General features: G+C 30.9%; 2 protein-coding genes across 2 annotated transcripts; one reads left to right on the top strand and one right to left on the bottom strand.

The window, feature by feature from the left end:
• Positions 1–8,296: 8,296 nt before the first annotated feature.
• Positions 8,297–11,471, bottom strand: LOC102608680 (uncharacterized). Its single transcript, XM_052434884.1, has 5 exons — positions 11,424–11,471; positions 11,086–11,221; positions 10,342–10,616; positions 9,178–10,072; positions 8,297–8,832 (listed from the first exon to the last, which is right to left on the bottom strand). Exons 1-5 carry the CDS (start codon positions 11,469–11,471, stop codon positions 8,297–8,299), a joined length of 1,890 nt encoding a protein of 629 aa, XP_052290844.1.
• Positions 11,472–12,406: 935 nt separating this feature from the next.
• On the top strand, positions 12,407–14,053 carry LOC127900276 (uncharacterized). The gene is made up of 3 exons (XM_052434886.1): positions 12,407–12,836; positions 12,918–13,184; positions 13,257–14,053. The coding sequence occupies exons 1-3, from the start codon at positions 12,407–12,409 to the stop codon at positions 14,051–14,053; spliced, it is 1,494 nt and encodes a 497-aa protein (XP_052290846.1).
• Positions 14,054–25,577: the final 11,524 nt, after the last annotated feature.

Here is a 25,577-nt window from a genome sequence, read left to right on the forward strand (position 1 = left end):
AGCTTGTAACTCAGTGGCTCACAAGTTGTCTAAATTGGCATTGTTGAAGCCAAACTGTTGTCTTTGGTATGAAGAAGCTCGTGCTGAACTCATGGCTTTGTTATCTTGTGATAATCGTTTGTCTGATTAAAACCTTAAGGAGATTGTTATCTTACATAATTATAACTAAAACCTTAATGAATAATTATTTTCATTAAAAAAAAAGACATGGGCCACAAAAATGACAGCAGGGGGAAAATATCATCTTCATTAGTAATTATTAGTTATAATTACTCTATCCTGCTCTCTCTCTCTCTTTCACTTATTTTCTTAAACTTCTTAAGTAAACTATCTAATTGATATGATTATTTTCATTCTCTCCCTAACATATTTTTGTTTTAGAAAGAAAAAAGTTTTTGAATATAAGTGAGACCATTTGCATTTAAATAATTATTTTGAACATTCAAAATTTAAGAAATATTTTTGTTCCTAAAATATCATTGAAGTAATTCGTTATTAAGGATAGCTTTCTAGTGCAGGCGCCCTCATTTTTTTTTCCATGTGAATACGTTTTTAAAACATAGAATTTAATAGATTCAGATTTTGATACTATTAAACCACACGGCTTTATAGTGCATTAAAAAATAACACTATTAAACTGCATGGCTTGACACATATCCGTATTTAAAAAAGGGAAATTATCACTGCACCACCTCTTTTTTTCCTTATGTTCATCCAACCACCAAAAAATTCTAACATGTTCTCTGCACAACTCTTTTTTTTTTTTTAATTTGTATCAACTAACCACTTTTTAACTAATACCGTTAAATAATTTAAATGAAATGATAATTTTACCCCTAAATAAATTAAAAGACCATTTTATTTTACAAAAACTTTGAAAAATAAAAAATTATAATTATAAAAATACCCCTAAATTTAATAAAAAAATAAATCTCAAACAAATGTGCTCCACTGATTTTTATTTAATTTAGATTTTGTAAAATTTTAATAATTATTTTTATTAAAAAATTATAATGTTGCAAAATTTTAATAAAAATGACTGAATTTATTTATTAAAAATTATAATTTTGCAAAATTTTATTAAAATAACTGAATTTATTTATTAAAAAATAAATCCCAAAATTTTAATAATTTAGGGGATTTTTATTAAATCCCAAAATTTTGTAATTATTTTTATAATTATAATTTTTATTTAGATTTTGATTAAAAATAAAAATTCTAATTTTGGGATTTATTTTTTATTAAACTTAGGGGTATTTTTATAATTATAATTTTCTTATTTTTCAAAATTTTTGTAAAATAAAATGGTCTTTTAATTTATTTAGGGGTAAAATTATCATTTTATTTAAACTATTTAACGGTGTTAGTTAAAAAGTAGTTAGTTGATACAAATTTAAAAAAAAAAAAGTGGTGCTGAGAACATATTAGAATTTTTTGATGGTTAAATGAACATAAGGCAAAAAAAAGGTAGTGAAGTGATAATTTCCCTTTAAAAAATAAGAATACTCGCATTTTAGAATGATTATATATATCATTATATATAATTAGACAAAATGAATATTCTTTTAAATTTGCGTGGTGAGAGTTTGCGGGTGAAAAGGACGATTGCAATGATTTTACATGAACAAACAAACGTTTGATAATTAAGATGGATATATTCTATAAAAGGAAATTGAATTTAAGAATTCCCTTAAAGCATGTTTGGACATGAAATAGATGGCGCTTTTTATGTCGTATGATAGGAAATTAATTTTGCGGAAAGACTTTAAAGAGCAATATTCAATCAAATTGCGTGGAGTCCTTAACGCACGGATGCCGTAATATGTTTGATAAATTGACCAATTAGGTGTTTGATGAAATGCCAGATATTCAAATATTGGTGGAAAATCAACTGTCCTCAACATCGCATGAAGATGAGCATGCACGCAAGACTAATAGATGATTTAATTAAGAATAAGATTAACGATGTCAAAATAAAATACGTACACAACAGCTTGTGCTTATCATTATATACTATTGGGGCTCTCCAAGTTACATTTAGTGTAACTTACAATAGCTAAAATTTATCTCCTGGCTGACCATACATTATTTTATTACTTATTTTTGCACCGAAAAATTTAATTATAAGTTATAAAAAAATATGTAACTCAGAAAAGCCCCTATTATACATCTAACTAATACAAACTAAGAAGTTAGAATAATAGAATCGATGTTTTGATTAAAGATTACATATTTTTATTTACAATTCTACTCTTTTATGACTTAATTTGATCCGTTAGTCAAAGTGACGCCTAGCTCCCATCACCAGGAAAACTCACAGCTGCATGCAAACTTGAACGATGAGCACTTGGTTGAGATTGGGGGGTTATGGGATGGGTTGAATAGGGTTCGTAAAAATTTAATCCAACCCATTATTGAATTGGTTGAGATAAGATAAACTTAATCCAATAAAATAAATATTTTAACATAACTTAATCCAACCCTTAAATCATTTGGTTAAATTGAGTTGCATTGGATTGATTGAGTTGAAGGCTAAATCAAAATTAAAAATTAAAAAAGAAAAAATATATGAAAATTTAAAATGAAACTTATTAAAATGAGATATAAATTTATTATAATATGAAAATTTCATTCACTGTCTAGTGTTTGACTAAAAAAAGCTACAAAATCATCTTAAAATTAAGAAAATTTCAACAATGAACTTCTAAACTTTATTTTCGACTTCCCACATCTCTTTTTTGAATTCTAAATTAAGACCTTCTACATAATTAGCTAGCATCATGTCCAATTACAAAATAAATGTGATATATAATTATGTATTGTTCAGTATTTAAAAAAAAAAGGAAAAATTAAAACCAACTTAATTTTAAAATTAAACTTAGAAGATAATAAGATTACCGAAATGAGAGAGTGATTTTAATTTTAAAATTAGAGTGTAGAGCAATACATACGAGAATGAATTTTTTCTATTAAAAAACTAAAAAAAATTAAAAATTAGGTTAACTGTTTAGGGTTTAGAATTTTATAAAAAGAGTTAATTACGATGAATTCATCGAGCCCAATCTAATTTAATTATTAATTGAGTTTAAAAAATTTAACTCAATTAATCTATTATAATTCACTCAAAAAAATAAATTAAATTAAATTGAATTGGATCGAATCCCTAGGTTGGATTGAGTTAGTCCGTCCCTAGTTAGGACCACCACGTAGCTAACCAGACAAATAATTAATTAATACTGTTGAGTAGGATAAGATATGCGTGGAGTTAAAAAAAGATTAATTTTGAACACATATATAGCTTAATAGCTAGCTATATGATTCCGACCTGCACGGCACAGACAGGTACAGAAACTTACTTGCAAGCAAGTCGCGGTTGGTGTGGTATTCGTCTACATTTTTTGACTTCTTGTTAATAAATAATGGATTAATCATTTTCGGCTTATTAGTTTTTCTCTCAAACTGTGTGAAACTGGGGCCAAAAGTAGATATCCTACAGCCACTAGACTACTAGAGGCTGATGAAGAGGATTTAAAAATCAACCCTTTGAATCAACTGCTTTGATCGTGACGTAACCAATGTTTGGATTCTCTATTTCAAATAATAAAATAACAAAAATATCTTTGTCTTTCCTCAAACTGTCAACATATGCATGCCATAACTTTATTGGAGTGTTGACGGGGCTAGCAAGTTCAAGCATATTTGAGGCTATTAGCCAAATTGTTTTAGTAAGCCACTTGTCCTTTATTCACCCAAATCTCAAAGCTCCACATGCAATTTTTTTTTTTTTTTATGTTATGAAAGATATGTAATCTTGATAATTGAGATATGATAACAGAGCCTTCAAGTTCCGTCAAAAAATATTATTTTTTTAAGCAATACTTATCACTAAGAATAGCTCTAAATAAGGGAGAAAATTTAGTATAAAAACTAACGTTACATCAAATGCATTATAAAATTTTTATAAATGTTACATCAAAAGTATTATAGAATTTTTACAAAGGAGGAAATCTCTAGTGTTATTCTATTGGTGGGAATATAATAGTAATACATTAGATGTATTATAAAATTTCTCCAAAAAATAAATCTCTATTATTAAACTATTGGTGGGATTATGATTGTTTACATAGGGAAGGATAACAACTAAAGAAGTAGGAAATTAAACAATAATAAATTACTATTTTTTTTCTTTTTTCATCTTAAAAAGTAAAGTAGCTTAAAAAGTATATTTGTAGTACTGACGAGCCAATTAAAACTGGTTAAAAACCAATCGATTAAACTCTTAGGAGTAATAAATTACTATTATTAATTACATTGAACTAGCTACCAATTAAATAGAAAAAAAAATTTCAATTTAGATATAAAATAAATACCAATTATTAGAAAATCTATAAAAGACAAAAAAAATCCATCTTATAGTAAATTTTCTTGTCTTATAATGAAGTTTTTTGTCCTATAATGATAGTGTGTACTAATTGTAGTACTAACTGTGGTAAGTACATCCATACTGTATCTTTTAACGTGGTACCTTCACATCTAATTGGCACAAGAAAATCCCCCAAGTTACTTATCAGCGAAGTCATGACTTTGTATTGTTTATGCATTCTAAGTTTTATTGTCTCAGTGAAAGTAATGGGAATATAAATTTTATGTAAAAATTATTGTGTACAAATTGATATCATTCAAATAATGATTTGCTACTTCTACCACCATTACATGGGTTCCACTTGGTATATTTTCATTCGCTGTAATAACTTTGACATTTTCATGTAGGTGTCTAACCAATTTGTTGAATGATATATTAACTGTTCCAAAGAGAGTTTGTACATATATCTCCAGCATTACTCTTTCCAAAATAATAATAACAATAAATAAACTAGTGCTAAGTTAATTTTGATATTTGCATTTCAATTTTGCTACAATAACTTCACATTCTCTTTGGATTCGTTTGTAACCCGCAGTCACTTCTTGTTACAACAATAGAGAGGGGAACAATTTTGACGCCTCAAGCTGAAAAAAAAAATTAGGGATCACATAGATTTTAGGGTTATTTTGGTTTGATTTGTATAATAATTGTAAATTATAAAATGATTAGAAGAAATATTGATATTCATAGGGCGAACTCAATGAAGGCCCCCGAAAGACTGCTTTCATATTATCTTAAGACTAAACTAATTTAATTTGTAACTCTTCTAAGGGTCAGTTTGGGAATGTTGTATTTTTTAAAATAATTGTTGTTAACTTTGCTATAGAAATAATCAGTTATAAAGATAATCAACTAAGTGTTTGGTAAATCTTGTTTTAAAAAGTACTATGAGTTTTGAAAGTAATTATTGGTGTTTGGTAAAATTTACTGTTAAACTGCTGTGAGAAAACGAATAACTAATAAAATATACATAATGTAGAATAAAATTTACTTCCATATATAAAACATGTACATAAAATATTTTTAATTGTGTATTATAATAACTTTAACTAAAAATAAAATTTATATCATATTGCCGTAGAGATCTTTTGATGTAATGTAAAATATAAAGAAGAAATAGAGAAAATAAAAGAATGAATGAATTATAATAAAAAGGGAAAAGGACATTCAACCCCCCAACGTTTAGGAAAAGGGACAAAAAACCCCTCAACGTTTCAAAAAGGACTTATAACCCCCTTTCCGTTAATAAACACTGTTTGTTTTAACATTAAATTTATTTTTTATTTTTAATTACTATTATACCCTTATAATAAATATAAATTAATATATTGATTTGAGACATGTCACAATTAATATTTTTTAAAACTAAAAATTGAGATACAATTACATTTTTGTCCAAATTATTTGCTATAAAGTATACCTTTCTAATGATCAAACCTTTCATATGTGATTATTACTAATAAAACAAAATTTGGTTAAACCTTTTTTCTTTGAGGAATCAAAACCATATTATTATTGTTAGAAAGGTATAATTTATAGTAAATAATTTTGGGAAAAAAATAATTGTATCTCAATTTTAAGCTTTTAAAAAATTATTAATTATGATATATCTCAAATTAATATATTAATTTTTTTATTATAAGGGTATAATGTTAATTAAAAATTAAAAATAAATTTACTGTTAAAACAAACGGTGTTTGTTAACGGAAAGGGGGTTATAAGTCCTTTTTAAAACGTTCAGGGTTTTTTTGTCCATTTTCCTAAACGTTGGGGGGTTGAATGTCCTTTTCCCTAATAAAAATTATTGAAATATTGATGTCTTTTCTAATTTAAATAAGGATAATTTTGAGTTTAGGTAATAATTTTAAGAATACTTATGAAATTTTATTAAAGTATAAAATTGATTATCAAAATCAGAATTTAAAAGTTACTCATTTTCTTCTTTTCAAAATCAGTTGCAAGAGAGTTGATTTTGACAAAAATGATTTTGATTTTTTTTACCAAACACCAAAATTAACTTTAGATTTTCAAAATTACTTTTAAATCTCCCAAAAAAAATCTCAAACGGGCTCTAAGTTTTCAATTTTTTTAAAAAGTTGTATGACATATTTAAACCACGTTGAATTCTTTTGGATTTTTTTAAAATTTAGCCTAATATTCATGATTTATTGGACTGGTGGGTCTATTAAGCCTTAATTTTATATATCATTAGGTCTTAAATGCATAATATTTTTAAAAAATATTCTTATTGTTTTAATAATTTTCATCATATAATCAATAAATTTTCATTTATATTATTTAAATGAATCGTTCTTATCTCTAATTCCTCTATGTTTGTCATTATTTGTATTCATATAGATTTGATGTCTCCCATTTCCTAATCGCAACCTTTTCTCACTAAGAAGGAAGATTTCCTCTATAATTATAGTTTGATTAGGATGAAAAAACTTACTGAGTTTCCACGCAAAACCGGCCTACACCCTAATCCCTAATAGACTTCGACGTCACTGCTACTGACATGCCACAGTTATTCTTTGCTTTTGTCGTCGTCTTCAAAAAATTTGTAATTGAATTTGTATTATGCTTCCTTTAGATTAAATTCCTGTGTCTGTAACTGTTGATATCTATCCTTTGTTACTATATCCTTACAAAATCTTTCATTCTCCTGTATTTTTAACTATTTGTTAGCACCGTCATTAATAAAATAATAAACACGATACTTTTTATGTTGATATTTTACAATTCTAAAAATAATCATACAATCATGGCCCTATATTTTATTGTTTAGCCTGATACATATATTTATTATTTTGTGATATAGCCCTTTCAACTTTACTAATTTTGCTTTTGTATTATGCTCGCGGTTGAGTAAATTATTGAGGGACCCGATTATAATTGAGTATCCTACAGCTTTGTCCGACTGTTTTGACAAAAGAGGGAAAAAAGAAAAAGGTGGGGGGGGGGGGGGGCGAGAGAAAGAGAGAGAAATTTATATAATTTTGTCTTGAAGGGATTGGTCTTCAAAAGTTAGGAAAATTTACGAAAATAGTTATAAATATTTGGTTATTTTCACAACTAACCCTCTCAATTTTTTTCTTTCAACATTAGCCAAACACAAGCCTTTCTCCCCAAATTACCCTTCTTTACAGACCAAAAGCAACAATCTTTCTCCCATATCGTCAAACCAAACACAGCTTAATCATCAACCAACATCGACGGCAAAAGACAACAGTAAAGGTGAAATCCAATCATAATCTATCTGAATCCAACACTAATCGGCATCACTTAGTGGTATGAGTTATTTTCTGAACTTACTGAACTGAGTCGTGGGTGAATCTGGCGACAGGGTGCCTGTCGCACCAACTCTTCGGGCGACAGGCACCCTGTCGCACCAAGCCTTGGAGATTCATTAAAATTGTATTAATTTGATCCGGATCCAATTAATTTTTTTTTAATAATTTCAGGCTTAATGGATTCAGTTGTACTTGAATTGTGTTACGATGGTTGGTGGGAGACATTAGAGGATGGCCGTATGGAGTATATGAATGGTAAAAATCGAGCTTTTTTGGTTGGGAAAAATTATCTGTTTGATCAGTTATTGGCAAGAGTATACGAGGTGTTACAAATAAACCCTAATGAATATAGTATTACAATGAAGACAACTTTGAGGTCTAGTAACACATTATATCGTATATGTGCACTGCCCATGGACAGTGGCGAAGCTAGCATCATTTGTTTGGGTGGGCTAGATTTAAACAAAAAAATGAAATTTACTTCTCAAAAAATTTGTTTTATATAAATGAAATTAAGCACACTACATAAGTAAAAATGTAACCATAAAACTATAAAAATACAATGTAAATAAGAAAAACACTATTGACGAAGCTGTGTCCTGCGGTTCTTCAAAAAAGAAAATTCATCTGCTATCGCATCTGAGTCAATATTGTCTTCAATTTCTCTTTCAATGTAAATAACCATACAATCTGAAAGAAACTCATTCTCCATCTTGTTTCGATGTGTTGTCTTAATCAGTTTCATGGCAGAAAATGCTCTCTCTGTTGTTGCTGTTGAAACAGGAAGGGTTAACACTAAACGAATTAATCTATCCAACAAGAAATAAATCTGTGACTTTCTAGTCTCAACCAATCTTCGACACAATTCAGAAAGGGAAGTAATATTCTGAAACTCTTGAAGAGAGTGTATATCTATCTCAAAGCACTCTAATTGTCTTCTCAAAGCCTGTAACTCAATCTTAGTGAAATCTTCAGGATAAAATCTTTCAGCAAGGCTGCAAATATCTTCAATTTTAAATGATTTAAATGCATCAATAGGATTTAAAGCTGAACTAAGAGTGAGGAGTTCCAAAGTCTGTTCAGTGAATCTATTATTCAACTCCATCAATTGAAAATCTATCACAGTATTAAATATATCATAATGATAATAATGCTCAACTGTAATATAATCATTCTGCTGACAAGAACGTCCTCTCCCTTTCATATGGCGAGCTTTCATATCAGGCATATCTATCTCATTCTTTTCACAAAATAGAACTACATTCTAAATAAAAGTTTCCCAACCATTGTCTCGCATCCTTTGAAGAAGTTTTTTCGTAGTTGAGACTAAGTGCACAGCATTTAGAATATCTTGAGATTTAACTTGTAATGCTTGACAAAGTAAATCACTCATCCCCAAAACTTTATTTAATAAATGCAAAATGAACACAAATTTAAAAGATATCATTGATTCACACGCACCTTTAGCCTCTCCACGTATGTTATTGTTACGCCCACACTCTACCAACTTCCCAAAAACTTTACGAACAACACTAAACAAATCAAGCAACCTACTGACAGAACGGAAATGAGAGCTCCATCGAGTAGCTCCAGGCCGTTGCAAAGTATGAATTTGATTGGCCCCTGTACCAGTTTGAACTTCTCCTGAAGCTATCAAATCTATTATTTCTGCTTCCCAAACAGATTTTAACTCAGAAAGCCGTTTAGCAGATGAAGTCAGAACATTTACAATTGAACCCAATGCTGAAAAGAAAAGCCATACATCTGGCACATCATTAGATGCTGCAACTAAAGCAAGTTGTAGTTGATGTGCAAAACAGTGTATATAATATGCATATGGGCAATCTTTCAAAAATAATGCTTGCAATCCATTCCATGCACCTCGCATGTTACTAGCACCATCATACCCTTGCCCTCGGATATTTTCAACTAAAAGATCATATCGTGCAAGAACATTACATATTTCTTTTTTCAATGTTACTGCTATAGTTTCCATGACATTGACAACTTCAAAAAAACGTTCTCGAATATACCCATCACAATCAACATACCTTAAAATAATAGCCATTTGCTCTTTATCAGATTCATCAAGTGCTTCGTCTACTAAAATACAAAACTTACCATCTCCAAGTTCCCTGCGTATCTTGTTTCGCACTTTGTTTGCAAGAATATTTAAAAGCTCTTTTTGAATGTCAGACGATGTATACTTAGCATATGATGGAGCATTTTCCAAGACAACTTGAGCAATTTCTTTACTACACTCCGCTGAATGCTTTATCAACTCTATGAAATTTCCCCGATTTCTTGAATTAACTGATTCATCATGACCTCTAAAAGCACATGCTTGCTTTGAAGTCTTCAATCGTAACCTATTCTCCAAAAGTTATTGTGAAGTTTGGGCATTAATTAATCTATCAATGTGTTGAATTAGATTCCTCAAACAACCCCAACTCTGCATATTCTTATTATGATGAGAAGATGGACCCCTTTAATGCTGTAAAAAAGGACATTTTTTCCATTGTTGACTCTCTTCCAACTAGAAAACCCTTCGATAACAAATTTTGGGTTATTTGATGGAATTTCATAAAAAAGAAAGCATGGAAAACAAAATGCACTATCTTTTACCTCAGAGTACTCAAGCCATGGAAATTTTTTAAACCAGTGATACTGAAACCTACGTTCTTGCATGCCATCATTAGTTAGTGGATAGTCTCGTAGTTTAGGTTGATAAGGTCCCATTTTGATGTACTCCCTTCGAATATCATCACGTTGATTTACTGAATATGTCCCTATTTGATGACGTAATCCAGGATCACGCTCCAGATAAGTATTTCTAGTTTCTTCAACTTCAACCCTTTGAAACTTAGAAGCATGTTGCTCACTGGAATCTTGAGCATTAACTTGACATGGAGATAAAGACTTAGTGGATGATTGATTTTCACTTACTCTCTTAAAAAAAGAAAGTAGAGTTTTTCTTGGTTTATTTATCATTGAATCTGTAATAAAATCATTAAAATTTTAGTATTTATTTTATAAAAAATTGACCAAAACGTAAGTTAAAAGCTAATTAAAAAAAGTCAGCATTCAAATTAATTATTTTACTATTTTGATCACTCATTCTTTCATGCCATCATTATTTTATAATCCCAAGAAGATGAATCATCACCTTTTACAAGTTCCACTTTATATGCTATCATCATTATTTGTCATATTCTATTATTTTATAATTTTAGAAAGATGAGTCACAGTTCTCAGTTCACAAAATCGACAACTTCTCTTCCACAATTCCACTTTGTGTGCCAACCATCATTATCATAAAATCATATTCTATTATGTAAACTAAAGTTTAAAAGACAAAGTGCTTTGTACCAGTGGCCGCATCAAGAGACTGGGCATTTGGCGTTGGCTCGGCGGTGAGAGATTCAGCCTGCAGGTGTGAGTCTTGCGACAGTGGCTCGATGTCACTCATGAGGCAGTGGCCGAGCGTCAATTCGAGCGCAGGAGACTGGTATTCAGCAGCAGTAAGAGACTTGAGCAATTGAATTTTGGTGAATTTCAAATTTGTATTTGGTTAGATACTAGTGAGTTTTATGAATTGTGATTTGAGGAAAATAAGGATTCCTATAATTATTAGGTTTGTTTTTTTTTTATAAATATTAATAAAAATAAATTTATAAATTATAAATTTTTTTTTTCAAAAAGCTTACCCGGGCTGCAGCCCGGGTTAGCCTTCCCTGAGCTTCGCCTCTGTCCATGGATATATTTGATGATGAAATGGTGAGGGTTGTGTTGCATATGGCATCCGACGTAGCCAATTTTGGATGCATTCCTATATTCGTGACCACGTCACCTCGAGTTCCGAGCGAAGGTATTGAGCCACATGTCGATACAGAAACTTCATTTAGAGCAAATATGTCTGGCCCCGATAATGATGAAGAGGTGTTGCCAAGGATAATATCGCTGCAGCAATATTACTCTCCAATCCACGACAATTATGACAACATTGATGATAACGGCGTTACGTTAGAGGATGTTGGAGCAATGGTATTCTCCGTATCACAACAATGATTTTCGGGACAATGATGATTTTCATCATGAGACAGAGGGGGATAATGTTTGTGCAAAAGCTTCTAATAATACGAGGGGCACTCATTTCAATAATGATGGTGATGATGGAGGAGCCAGTCCTTCGAATGTTTCGTCGTTTCAGCATAACGATGAGTGTGAAGACAATACTCTTGTGAATAACAGAGGCAATAGACCCAGTCCTTCTATGGTGCGATCGAGAAGGCGAATTGACCCCCTTACAAGTCTTGCTCCAACTTTGCCTTCGAACATGGTTACTCCAAGCTTTGTTAGCAGTTGTGATTCATATGATATCAGTGTGGGTAAGCTATTTGCTGAGAAGAATGAGTTTATATTACAATTACGCAAGGTTGCCTTTAGAGATAAGTTTGATTTCAATATTGCACGGTCTACTACGACACGTTTCAAGGCTCACTGTTGTTCAGAATGATGTAAATGGCGTATTCGAGCAACTAGATGTTCGAACGAGCAAAATGTTCCTTGGGTGGTGAAGAGAATTGACAATGTACACACTTGTCATAATGAGGTATTGGTTGATGGACGTCATCAATTAAGGAGCCAGGTTGTCGGTCATATTATCACAGAAAAATATATTCAAGAGAAGATGATTTATACTCCGAATCACATAAAAGCAGATATGCAACAGGAATACGGTGTTCAGTTAACATACCAACAGGCATATCGGGCGAGAGAAGTTCCTTGGGTGGTGAAGAGAATTGACAATGTACACACTTGTCATAATGAGGTATTGGTTGATGGACGTCATCAATTAAGGAGCCAGGTTGTCGGTCATATTATCGCAGAAAAATATATTCAAGAGAAGATGATTTATACTCCGAATCACATAAGAGCAGATATGCAACAGGAATACGGTGTTCAGTTAACATACCAGCAGACATATCGGGCGAGAGAAGTTGGTCTTGAAATAGTTCGAGGCAACCCTGCAGAGTCATATAACTTGCTCCCTAAATACTCTCACGTACTAACTACAGCTAATGAGGGTACAGTCACTCACCTCGAGCAGGATGGAGATGGTAATTTCTAGTACTATTTTGTAGCACTCGGATCTTCCATCAAGGGTTTTATGCAGTACATTCGGCATGTCATTGCTGTAGATGGTACTCATCTGAAGGGACTATATCGTGGAAGCATGTTCGTGGCAACATGTCTTGATGGTAACAATCAATTTTATCCGTTAGCCATTGGGATCATGGATTCAGAAAACAATGATGCTTTGGAATGGTTTATGATGAAGTTACACGGAGTGATTGGCGATAGACCTGAGTTGGTAATTATCTCTGATCGATGCACTGCCATAAGGAGAGCCGTTCTTAAAGTATTTCACAATGCAACTGATGGCGTTTGTTTTTACCACGTCAAAGGTAACATTAAGTCTCAATTTAGAATGTCCAAAGCTCTTTAGGATCAATTTGAGCCTGCCTTTATTAATGCAGCAAAAGCATATGGCCACGAGGAATTTAAGAGACAACTTGAAGGGTTGTGGATGATCCACTCGGGTGCGGCTGATTACCTAGAAAATAATGTCGGTACGTGCAATTGGGCAAGGTCTCAGTTTGAAGGTAGGAGGTACAGCATATTTACCACCAACATCGCGGAGAGTGTTAATTCTTTCATGCGGGAACCTCAAAAATTTCCTGTTACTCATCTTGTTGATCACTTTAGGAAAACAATGCAGCAATGGTTCTATGATAGAAAAATTGTGGCTGAATCAATGACTACTCGGCTAACAACATGGGCGGATGAAATAGTTACCGAGAGGAGAACTATAGCTGAAAGAATGATAGTTCAGCCGGTGTCTCTGCATCGATTTCAAGTGATAGGCGGTGGGCTTAAGGAAGGTTTGGTTGACTTGCAACAGAGAACTTGCACATGCAGAGTGTTTCAGCTTGATCATCTTGTATGTGCTCATGCAATTGCGGCGTGTCTAACACACCGGGTGGATTTTATTAACCTATGCTCGGACTTTTACACTACAGAATCGTTGGTGATGGCGTATGCACAACCAGTAGAGCCAGTTGGTGATGTGGTTGATTGGGAAATTCTAGATGAAATTCAGGAGATGCAAGTATACCCACTAGTTGAGGCACCACCACCTGGCCGTCGTAAAGAGCTCAGAATACCCTCGGCTGGCGAGGACGTTAACAGGCGGACTGTAAGATGCGGGCAGTGTCATGAACTGTGCCATAATCGTAAGCGATGTAAGAATCTCATTACGTCGACTCGAAGTTAGTTGTTATTGTGTTTTGTGTATTGTACACTTATATGTCATAAAACTTTCTTTTATTTTAAAATATTAAAATGTGAGCATTAAAATTATATAAACTTAAGTGCGCAAATTAAAAAAAAATTCAAGTTTAAAAATTCAAATTACTACAACTGTTTACAATACAATATCGTCATTAAATATGTCAACCGCAATCTTCTTTCTAAAGTACTCGACATGACTAACGTTAAACTCCAATCCAAGCCCGAACATTAAATACATCGTAACCATCAATACAAAAACACAGCAATCACCAGTTCCGGGCTCCTGTTGTGGCGTGCTCCTAACTGCGATAACTTTTTAGGGGTCGGCACTCCGCAACTCAGGTCAGATGTTGTAGAACCCAACATATTCCAACCATCGAGGGAAGATAACTTCAAGTGGCTTGAATTTCAACCTGTATCTTTTGTCGTCGCGGCATGTGAGTAATGAGTCATAAATCCAGACTTTGTTTTTCCGAAAGTCTACTCGTGCCAGTACCCAATGCTCGCCGTCCAAGTTAACAGGGATGAGTAACTGTATATAAAAATTCAAAAACATGTTCGTTATATATGAAATTGAAAAACAACTAAGAAAAATCGACAACTTGTATATAAAATGCAATAAAATACATACCATATCGACATCCATCATTGATTTGGACATTGTGTGCTGTCGCCCACAAAGATAACTATTCACGCGGTTGTCGAATACTAATGAATCGACCGCACAATCCCCGTTGTTCCATAACTGATTCAAGAACACCTAGTACATAGATAACCAAGAAATGCATAAATTAACAAAACTTAAAGGCAATAATTAAAAAAATTAAATAGTATTTATAAGTTTTGTCGGCACGTTACCCAAAAAAATGTGTCAGTATGTGTGACACGTTGGAGTAAGGCATTTGGATACTGCAGTTGTTTCTCGTTAATCAAGCGGAGATACTCGTGAATATGCTGTTGAGAAACAGAAATATAACGATTAAAAAGAAAAATTTTGGTGAAACAAAGCCACAACAGTATACATAACTTCGAAAATAAAAATACCTCATCGCCTAGCCATCCCATCGAAGCTGTACCCAAAATTATTTCAAAGAATGACCGCGGGTGCTGGACTCTCCGGCGGACTCTGCTATCACCAGTGAACCATCGATCAAACTCAGCAAATAGACTAGAGTCCTCTAATCCTCTAAGTGGATTTACATCCACACTCGTACTCATGTCAATCGCATGCTCCATGATTTGGGGTCGAGGTAAAGGCCGGACGTGCTGTCCTCGCCTGACCGGAGGAATCATGTAAGGACTGTTATAAACATACGACGGTATGTACGCGCGGCCGAACTTACTAACGCTCGGAGGCACCTCAGTGAACACCTACACGCTCTCCCCACTAACATCCCCGTAGAAACTATACAATGACGTGGGCGTAGACAAATTTTCATTGCCCACGTCAGTATACACTCCATAGTCATCCAGGGCCTGTCCATTCGCCAAGAAGAACATATTAAACAACTATTAAATTAAAAGTTAAACGAACATAATTATTAAATTTAAATTTGCTCACTGCATACGAGCGTGCAGGGGGAGAATCCTTATTTGGACGTTTAGAAAATGTTTCGATGAAGCGAACAATGGTTTCTTTAAAATCTTTTAATTCTGACTTTATTTCATACACGTTACGATCAATCTTATCCAGCCGTCGTTGTATGTAATCATTAAACTGCTTTGTCCTCGACTATTACAAAAGAAAAAAATAAAACTTTAGAATAATAATAAAAAATTAATAATTTATAAAGGAAAAATATCGTATATTATTTATAACCTCAGAATCCCGTGCGTCATCAGAGTTTTCTGTTTGATGCTGGTGGTCATCAACAGCCACCTCATCCTCAGAAGTGTCATGACGCTGCTCTGGTATTGGGTTTGGTATGTCGTCATGATCGTCATGCTCGTCTGATTGCCTTGTAACCGACGACATCGCGTTGATTGAGGATTGGTGCTGTATAAAGTATCATTTAAAATTAGTAAATGAAAAGTCAAATATTTCGATTAAAAAATTTTTAGTACTTAGAGTATACCAACCTTATGAACCCAGTCTGGAATGCTTGGCACGTAATCCTTCACAGAGAGCCAATATTTTCTGCTACTCTCCTTTGAATTTGGCTCAAGAGTTTGTAAAACGTCCCCCTGCCATAAATTCAATTGAGTAAGTATACATAACTTAAATTTAGTAAAGTTAAAAAAAATAAGTAATACATATTACTTACAAGACGAGATTTGTCGTTGAAGAACGAATAAACCTCCGCAAAGTTGATTCTCGAAGACGCCATGGGCTTCCATTGCAGAATGCGGGGAATCTTATTCTTCGTTTTGACGACCCATGTTGATGACAACCCTCCGATTGCTTCGTAAATCCAAGCCCTACAACAACAAAAGTGAAAAATCAAATAAAACAACTATCAAATATTTAATACTATAAAACTTATTAATATCGCAGGAAAAAAAATGCACCTGAACCCCAGACGTAAAGCCGTAAAGATTGTATTTTTCAATATTATGATCTGGATTTTTCAACCGAGTCTTTTTAAATTTCTTGTCTTTCTCGAACAGTGCATTGTCAAGACTCTCGTAAATCATTTCCCACGACAATAGACCCTATGGACGCTTTCGGAAGTACTGTATATCATCAACTTGGTCAAGCCAATCGAAATTGACTTGACAATGATTTTTTCTTGCATTTAGTACTCTGTCCGCAAAATAAAACAGCGCAATCTTTAATGCGTCCATATCGTCCATTTCCTCGAATTTCAACTCCTTAAATACTGCATCAAATTGCTTCACATTAATCTTACGATGCACACCACCAAAATACGTATTCTGTAGCCTCTGCTCCATTTCATCATTTTTTTGATTGGTATCAACACCAAATGAAAATCCAGTAACCAAGCACCATTCGACAATTGACAAGCGAATCAAATGCTTACCAATTTGAAACCATAACTGATCTTCACGACTATCTTCTTCATGGGCCACTTGCCGCAGTAAAAGATTGTGCAAAATCACCCCACTAAATGGAAAACTTCGACACTCCAAGAAATGCCCAAATATATCCTTTTTGAACATGAATAACTACTGCTTCGTTAATTTTTCCTCGATGGCTTTTACGACCGAAGATAACATACACATGCTCGAAATTCGACCAGGAAAGTGATCGGCATAACGAAAATACATCTTGCCTACTTCGATATCCGGTGATTCTGATTTTGCCATGTATCTGTAATATTTATAAAATTATTACATTACATTTACGGAAAAAAAAATTGACTCGTAAAAAAAAAATACTAATTTTTGGTGCGACAGGCAAGCCTGTTGCTCCAAAAAAATATTGCGACAGGGCCTGTTGCTCCAAAAAAATGTTGCGACAGGGCCTGTCGCACCAAAACATTGGTGCTACAGCAAGCCTCTCGCACCAATGGGCCGCGCATGGCCGCACGCTGCTGCCCAACGATGGGCGCGCGCGCGCGCCCTGCCCTGCCCCTCTCTCTCCCCACCCCCAAAATTAAGCACAATCACTCCAAAATCGAAAACAATACTCCCAAACACCACCAACCACCACAAACATCATCACCACCACTATTATTCTCAAGCTATAACTATTATTATTCTAAAATCTCATTTTAAATTAATGAAAATTAGAAAAATGACTAACCTAGGTTTTGTTGAAGGTTGTAGATCGTAGATCGTAGATCGGATGCCGGTGAGAGATGGAGCCGCCGTCGACGAGGGTTGATGTCGCCGCCGATGATGGGAGTTGGATCGGTTTGGGAGAGATGAGTGAAAGGGAGTGTTGGGGGAGAGATGAGGGAGGGGTATTTTTGTCTCAAAGGTTGTTTAATGGCTAATGTTGATAGAAATATTTGTGGGGGGTTAAAATGAAAAAAAACAAAACTTTTTTGGTTATTACTGTAAATTTCCCCAAAAGTTAGCCATATATATATATATAATGTTTCGTATCGAAACAGTAAACAAATTAATTAGAAAAGGGACACGGGCATTATACTTGGGCGACTATAGGTAAGTATTGATTGAACCAAAAAATTATGACGCAAAATGATACGCTAACTATCTAAACGAAATTGACTGAGTGATTTTGATTGATACATTAATAAATGAAGGTAATAAGAAATCAGTTTCAGTCATCCTTTCGTCTCGGGACAAGTACATACACAAATAGCCACTCTAGCTTCCAAATGGATTGATTGGCACAAACATGTAAATGTCAATTAAAGATGGAGCATTACAAAAAGATATACAATTTGAGACAAATTTGGAATACCTTGTCAGCAATAGAATGCTTGTTACTGTTTAGAAATTACTCGTCGGTTATAAATTCTTTGTTGAATTATTACGATATGTATCTCTTCGTCAATTGTATGAAAAGAGAGAATACACATGCACACACAAAATATAAATATGGTAAGAATCAAACAAACGGAAGTTAAGGTGGTATTCAGTTCACAAAAATGAGTGGAGAAAATATGGGAAGAAAAGAGAAGAAAGAAGAGAAAATGACAGGAGAATTCAATTTATGTTGTCTGATTTTTTAAAAAAAATTCCAAGAGAGAAAAGAAATTAAATATTTTTGTTTTCGATGCTTTTAATGTTTAATTTTAAACTTTTCAAGATTTAACTAAATAAATTTATTTTGTTTTGTTTTTAAATAAATCACTGTTTAACACAAAATAAAATTTCAATAACTGTTATTATTTATTCAATTTATGTTGGCACCCTCTCATATTTCTAATTTTTTATTTTTAAAATTATTAACATAAAAAATATCAATAATATTATTTGACAAAACAAGTCATAAATAACAGTTATTCAATTAAAATAAACTAATTAATAGAATTTGACCTCTTTAATTCTTTGGTGAAGGATCCATATTCCTAAATTTGATAAAATTCAAATCTCAATTGAAATTGAATTCCACCATTCTATTGCCAGCTGAACAATGCAAGGGGACAGAGAATCAAAATCCTTTCCTCCCCCCTCATCTATCACCATTCACCAAGTTCCAACCGAACACAAAATAATAGCGGTAAATTTTGGAGCTAGAATTGGAAATTTTTAGGAGATTATAGAGGTAGCTTTTTGGAAGTCAAAGTCTATATATAATAATTTAGACTGAAATGTTAAAATATTAACAATTATTGGCGAAAATGACAACATAATATATTTTGTGGGTTGACATATTGAATTTGCGGGAGGATCAATACTGGAATTACTGTTTGTCTCTTTCTTTTCATAGGCTTGACTAGAGCCCAACCTTGTCGATGTCAAAATAAACTACGAGTAAATAACACTAGTTAACAATAAAATAGCAATTTTTCATAAACTACTGATACATTAATCAATCATTTCTGTTTCGTGCACTTAATTTTATTTCCTAAAGATAAGGACGAGGGTATTTTAAAAATATAAATAAATTGGACTTTGGACGGCAAATTGACTTATATTAATTGTTCGTAAAAGACATAATTATTAAACAAATGAATAAATATCATTAATCTTCGCTTTCACTTAAATAAAAACGTCGTTGTATGTTGACTGAAGTTTTGTCAGTGCAATACTGGAAGCACACAAGTTTCGTTCTTTTTTATTTAAACAAAGTTTCCTCCTCCACCGAGATTTCTTAAAAAAAATGAAAAAAAAATTGAAGACAAAATAAGAAGTGGTTGAACTAATTATTTTATTTTTGATTGTCATCTATATTTTGTTCTTTATTAGAGTATTATTTGTTCAATAAAATAAATAGCCATATTATCCCCACGAATCCCTATGATAAATATTATATATGCAAATTTTCTTACATATTAGGTTGAATTGTTGATTCTTTAAAAAAAAAATTGCAGTGAGAAAGAGTCATTTATATAACAGTTCTTACATAATATTATTGTAATTCCGAAATCATGCCATGATTTTGGGTAGTGAATTAATCTGTCACTACCGACTGATCTTTCAGACTCCAAGAGTGAATTCATCACTACAAATAATCTCCCAATTATTTCAAACTACATCACTCAAGCTCGATTGGACTAAACGTATGGCCACATTCTACACTATCCTAAATTCCTAATTTTATTAACCCAACAAATTTCTCTCTACAGGCCTTATTTGTTAAACGATCAAATTTTGAAGTTTTATTAATTTTAATTTTTTTTAAATTTATTCGTTTACTTTTTAACTTATTTATAATTTTCAAGCATTTATATTTGAATTGAAAAAGTTAATTTTTTTATTTGAATAAAAATAAATACTATATCTCAAAAATGTCTCTATTAAATATGTTTATGTCCTCAAATATAAAAACATCATCCCTTCATTCATTTTGACCTTAAAGACATAAATATCAAATAACTAAGTTTAATTTTTTTTTTAAGAAGAAAACAAGATGCCACATATAATATGATATTAAAAAAGAAAAAGGCTTCAACCAATTAAGACTTAATTAGATATCAGATAGAAATACAAACGGTACTTAAGTCTGAAAGCAAATATTTTTTTTTTTTTTCAGTGGAAATATCAAGTTTAATTTTCTCTATTGAGATCATATATACTGGTGAAATTTCACCGAGCCACTTCACAATTCCAAAGAGCTCACTGTACATTCTCACTACGCCCTTTATGCATAATTATATTGAGTCGGCTACCAAATTCATTTCTTTGTTTGTGGCCCTACTTGCAAATCATCAGTGTTTATCTGTCCAACAGTGAGTGGTGCAAACACGAGCCATTTAATATGCTCCTATAACAATAGTTTCTAGTCGAAATGTGAGGGAGTCACAATTTTTGTTATAAAGCCAATAGGAAAAACTTCACTATATCTGCATATTTATATACGACATAATTCTATTTCTTGCCATTACATAATTTTAATGCCGAAATTATTCATATTTAATTTTTCGATAAGTTTATATTCTTTCGTTCATTTCAGGTTTGGACAATTACTAAAAAAGGGGGGGTTTAAATGATTAGTTTAATAAATTTATAATTATTTATTTTTCTAACTAAACAATAGGGAGCTAATCGTAAATTGCCCATGAAATTAATGAAAATGCCATCTACTTATTTCTTCACAAGCAAATAATGATATACCCATTTGTAAATACAACCCATTAAAATCTTGATTTCTATTATTTGATAAATAAATCCTATTTAACGCCAAATATACCTCTATGTTGTTAACATATGCAGTATTCTATTTTTATTCTATTAATACTTATCTATTTAGAATATGAATAAAAAAGCCTCTTCTGATTTTGATTATTTATCTATCAAACTGTAAGTACAAAATATTTTTAAAATAAAATTATTATTATCTTATTGTTCATAATAATAATAATCTTATATAACAGAATTTCTTTTTAAATGATGTAGAATAAATCTTTTTAAATAATGTAGAATAAAGGATAGTATTTTAAACATTATAGTAATTTCCCACAATTTTTTTATAATTTTGTAAAAAGATTAATCTTTTTTTTTTGGAAATTTATAATATTTTATATTAAAAGATAATGATATTTTATGTATCAAGAATCGGATAACTTTATCTAGCTTATGAATAGTTAGGGAAAAAAACTCTTTTCATCCTTAGGATTTCATATAATAGCTTATTTCATCCATACTTTTTAAATAATAGCTCAAAACATCCTTATGCCAACTCACCATCAGTTTAATGTTGTTAATTAGTAATTCATTGAGGGCAAAATATGATTTTTTTATTAAAGTGATATAAACTATGTTAAAATAAATTTTTTACACAATTAAATCACACTACAAAACATTAAAATTTATATTTTGAAGTGAATATGAAAATTTATAAGGAGAAAGATGTACATTAAATAAGGAGGAATACCAAAAACTTTATCTCTCTAAATATGTGCTATAAATAAAAATAATTATAAAAAAAAGTAGAAAATAAAAGACAACTCAAATGTGAAACACTATTTTTCAATTATAGAATCTGACATTGCAACCTATAATAACATGTAATTATATAAGGATTAAAAAATCAATTAAGAATTTCAAATTAAACTAGATCAATACATGTAATTATCAATACTTGTAATTACACTCAATTAAAAATTGCAAGTAAAACTTTTATATTTGAAGTGAAGTATTAAATTACGAGACTTAATAAATTAAACAATTAAAATTTATTCATCCTTTCAAATTGTAAAAGTATTATTAGTCAAAAGTTTCAATAATGAACTAAACTCAATTCAGTAAAAAGGTATTTGGGTGTAATTTCTTTTTTATCAGGCGCTTTGGCTCTCTTTAAAGAACTAGATGTTGATGATTTTTCTATCAAAAGCTCTTTAAAATACTCAAATTTTACTTTCTAAATCGTCCTCTTAGTTAATATAACTAACAAATAAAATTTGAAAATTGACATTAAAAGTTTATGAAAATATTGATAATTGTTACTATATCTTGTTTCTGTCAGTACTTTTAATACTAGTGACGATGTTATATTACATTGACATATTTTTTAATTAGAATTTAAAAAAATTAAAGCAGTAATAAAATTTTAGCTCCCTAGTGTTTTCAATCTAATCAATAAAATATACAATTTAATCATTTTATAAAATAAGTCACTAATTTCAATTGAAAATAATATAATGGAATTAGGGACATATTTGTAAATAAAATAAAAACTCTATTGTTATATAAAATTGATGAAAACATAAGGGTAATTGAATTAGGGACATATTTGAATGTAAAATAAAAACTCTATTTTTATACTAAATTGATGGAAACATAAGGGTAACTGAATTAGGGACATATATGAAAATAAAATAAAAATTCTATTATTTTACTAAATTGATAAAAAAGGAAGGGGTATAACTGATTTTTTTTGGACTAGACCGGGCTACAGCTAGGTCTAGCCCACGTGTAGGTCTGCCATTGGAATAATCATCTTAAGCAACAAATTATAATTAACACAATATATTTAAATCATTGGAAGAAAAACTAAAAAATACAGCCAACTTTTATTTACTTGCATGTGCTGAACGTCTTATTAATCTTCAATCAATTTTTATTTTAAACTTTACCACCACTTTTCCTTGACCATTATTATCTCTCATAGTCCTTACCATTGTCTCCCCAAATCGGCTCACAATGCAATTAGAGAGTATACTTATATAAACATGAAAATTATAATTATTTGTTGTACTTAGATATAGGGTTTATAGGGCTTTCATGTCGCCAAAATAGAGAGAAGTGCAAAACAATTACTTGAAATTGTATTTCTTGTTTAGCGGGATTAGATAAAAATTAGTTTCAGTTATATGTCAACTTTTTTTTATTTTTTCTTTAATAAAAAATCTTTTTTTGCCCTCAACGAATTATTAACAAATGACATTTACTAACAATGAGTTAACGGGAATGATGTTTTAGGCTATTGTTTAAAAAGAAGAGATAAAATGAGTTATTGCATGAAACTTTAAGGATGAGAATGGCTTTTTTTCCGAATAATTATTCAATCATCAAATTTAAGGATACAATTGTAACGTAAAAAAAAAAAATCTACTAAATGTGGTGCCATTACACAAAGAGCAGTGACCGCGCAAGGAAATAGTGAAACAGAATGGTTGAGACAAGTGACGACAATCCGCTGGAAAAATTATATTAAAACAAGAAAGCGATTGAATAGTTTTCAAAAGTCAAGTATATATTAAAGGGTTTGCCTACCTTACGTTAAACATAAGGTAGCAGCTCCCTATATCAAATAGAGTTTGCCAAGTCTTCAAGTTCGTTTATAAATTTAGCACCAAGACAAATAGCCAACCAACCACTCACTTGCAGATCAATTAGAGAGAGAGAAAAAAATAATGATTATGCTGCATTCATGTTTATGCTTCTCTGCTAAGTATCATCCTTTACAACTCTCTGGTATGTCTCTCGTTTCCCCACGAATCTTCCTTCTAATAAGTTTATGAAAAATGGTATTTATAGCCGGTGTCTCTTCGCCTCTACTAGCAAATGCTCTAATTTTTGAATTTTTTAAAGTAAAGGTTAATTTTTTTTAAATTTTAAAATATCTACACTATCCTAAACTATGCTCTTTTTTTTTTTCATAACATAACTTTAAAAAACTCATTTATTAAAATAATTTTATAATTTTTAATAAAAACTTTCATCGACAATCAAATAACTAAATTGTTTTAGTAAAAACTCAACATGTAAAAACTTTACTAATAAAAACTCTATTCAAATAAGGTTTATTTGAAAATTTATATCCAATGGAGCCCTAAACTTTCAAAACAGTGATAGAAGTAATAGTAAATATTGACACACTCAATTATTATTCTTTTAATTAATGATAACCCCATATAATTTTAAAGTTGATTTTGTTGCCATTCTGAAAAATTCTTGAGGATAAATATGAGTATTGTAAGTTTTTATATATTGTAAACTTATAATTAATTACTTTATCACATAAATAATAATACTACCACAATTAGTTGTACATTTTTTCTATTTTAAGAAACTAAATATCTCTAGCTCAGTGTTATACTTATTTTGTTGGGATACTTAGTTTGTATCCCAATTGATGTGTCATCAATAAAATTTCATCATTTGGATGATAAATAATAAAATTTAATAATTTTGAACTCATGCCACGTAAGCTATCAACTCAATTTGTACAATTGCTTTTATTATAAATCATTAATATGTTTTATATATTAAGTTTTATTTAAGTGAAGAACTTTGGCATAAATCTTGAGCTATTAATATCAAGAGAGATTGTTAATTTTCTCCCTAATGTAATCAATATACATCATTTACTCCCTTATTATTTTCTTAATACCCAATAAGCCCCGACACCATAATTTTCTAGCATTAACCTTGTTTTTAAAATACATTTTTATTATGTTTATTATCAATTAAATAAATCATATAAATTGAAAATTAAAAAAAATTCTAAAAGGAAGAAACATGGGTTTTGGTGTAAATAAAAAATGAATGATAACATTTTGTTTTTTACTTTTTGTTGCTTTTAAACATTTTTTCTTATAATAAATTTATATTTTATAGCCGAAGATCAAACATCAAGCAAATTCCTTTAAATTTTTTGTGACAGAAGGGGTTATTGGGTATTATTAGAACAATAAGGAAGAAAGTAATATATATTGATTTCACTAGAGGGAAACTAACAATCTCTTTAATTTTAATCTGTAAGTGTGTGTGTGTATATATATATATATATATATTATCATTATCTAATAAGGGATTTATTTAAATTATTAAGTAAGGGATAAACTAAAAAAAATGAAAAACATATCCTTCAATACAATATATTTTATTATGTAGTACAATACAACGTGTGTTTTTCTTATATTTTAAGGGATTTCTTACTTGATTAAAGTTCGAGAACCATCGTTGCAAGACTACATGTTTTATATATATTTTTTATCTGATAAATTTTATATGTATATACTCTT

Source organism: Citrus sinensis, chromosome 2 (assembly GCF_022201045.2).
Source record: "Citrus sinensis cultivar Valencia sweet orange chromosome 2, DVS_A1.0, whole genome shotgun sequence".
Lineage (NCBI taxonomy): Eukaryota > Viridiplantae > Streptophyta > Magnoliopsida > Sapindales > Rutaceae > Citrus > Citrus sinensis.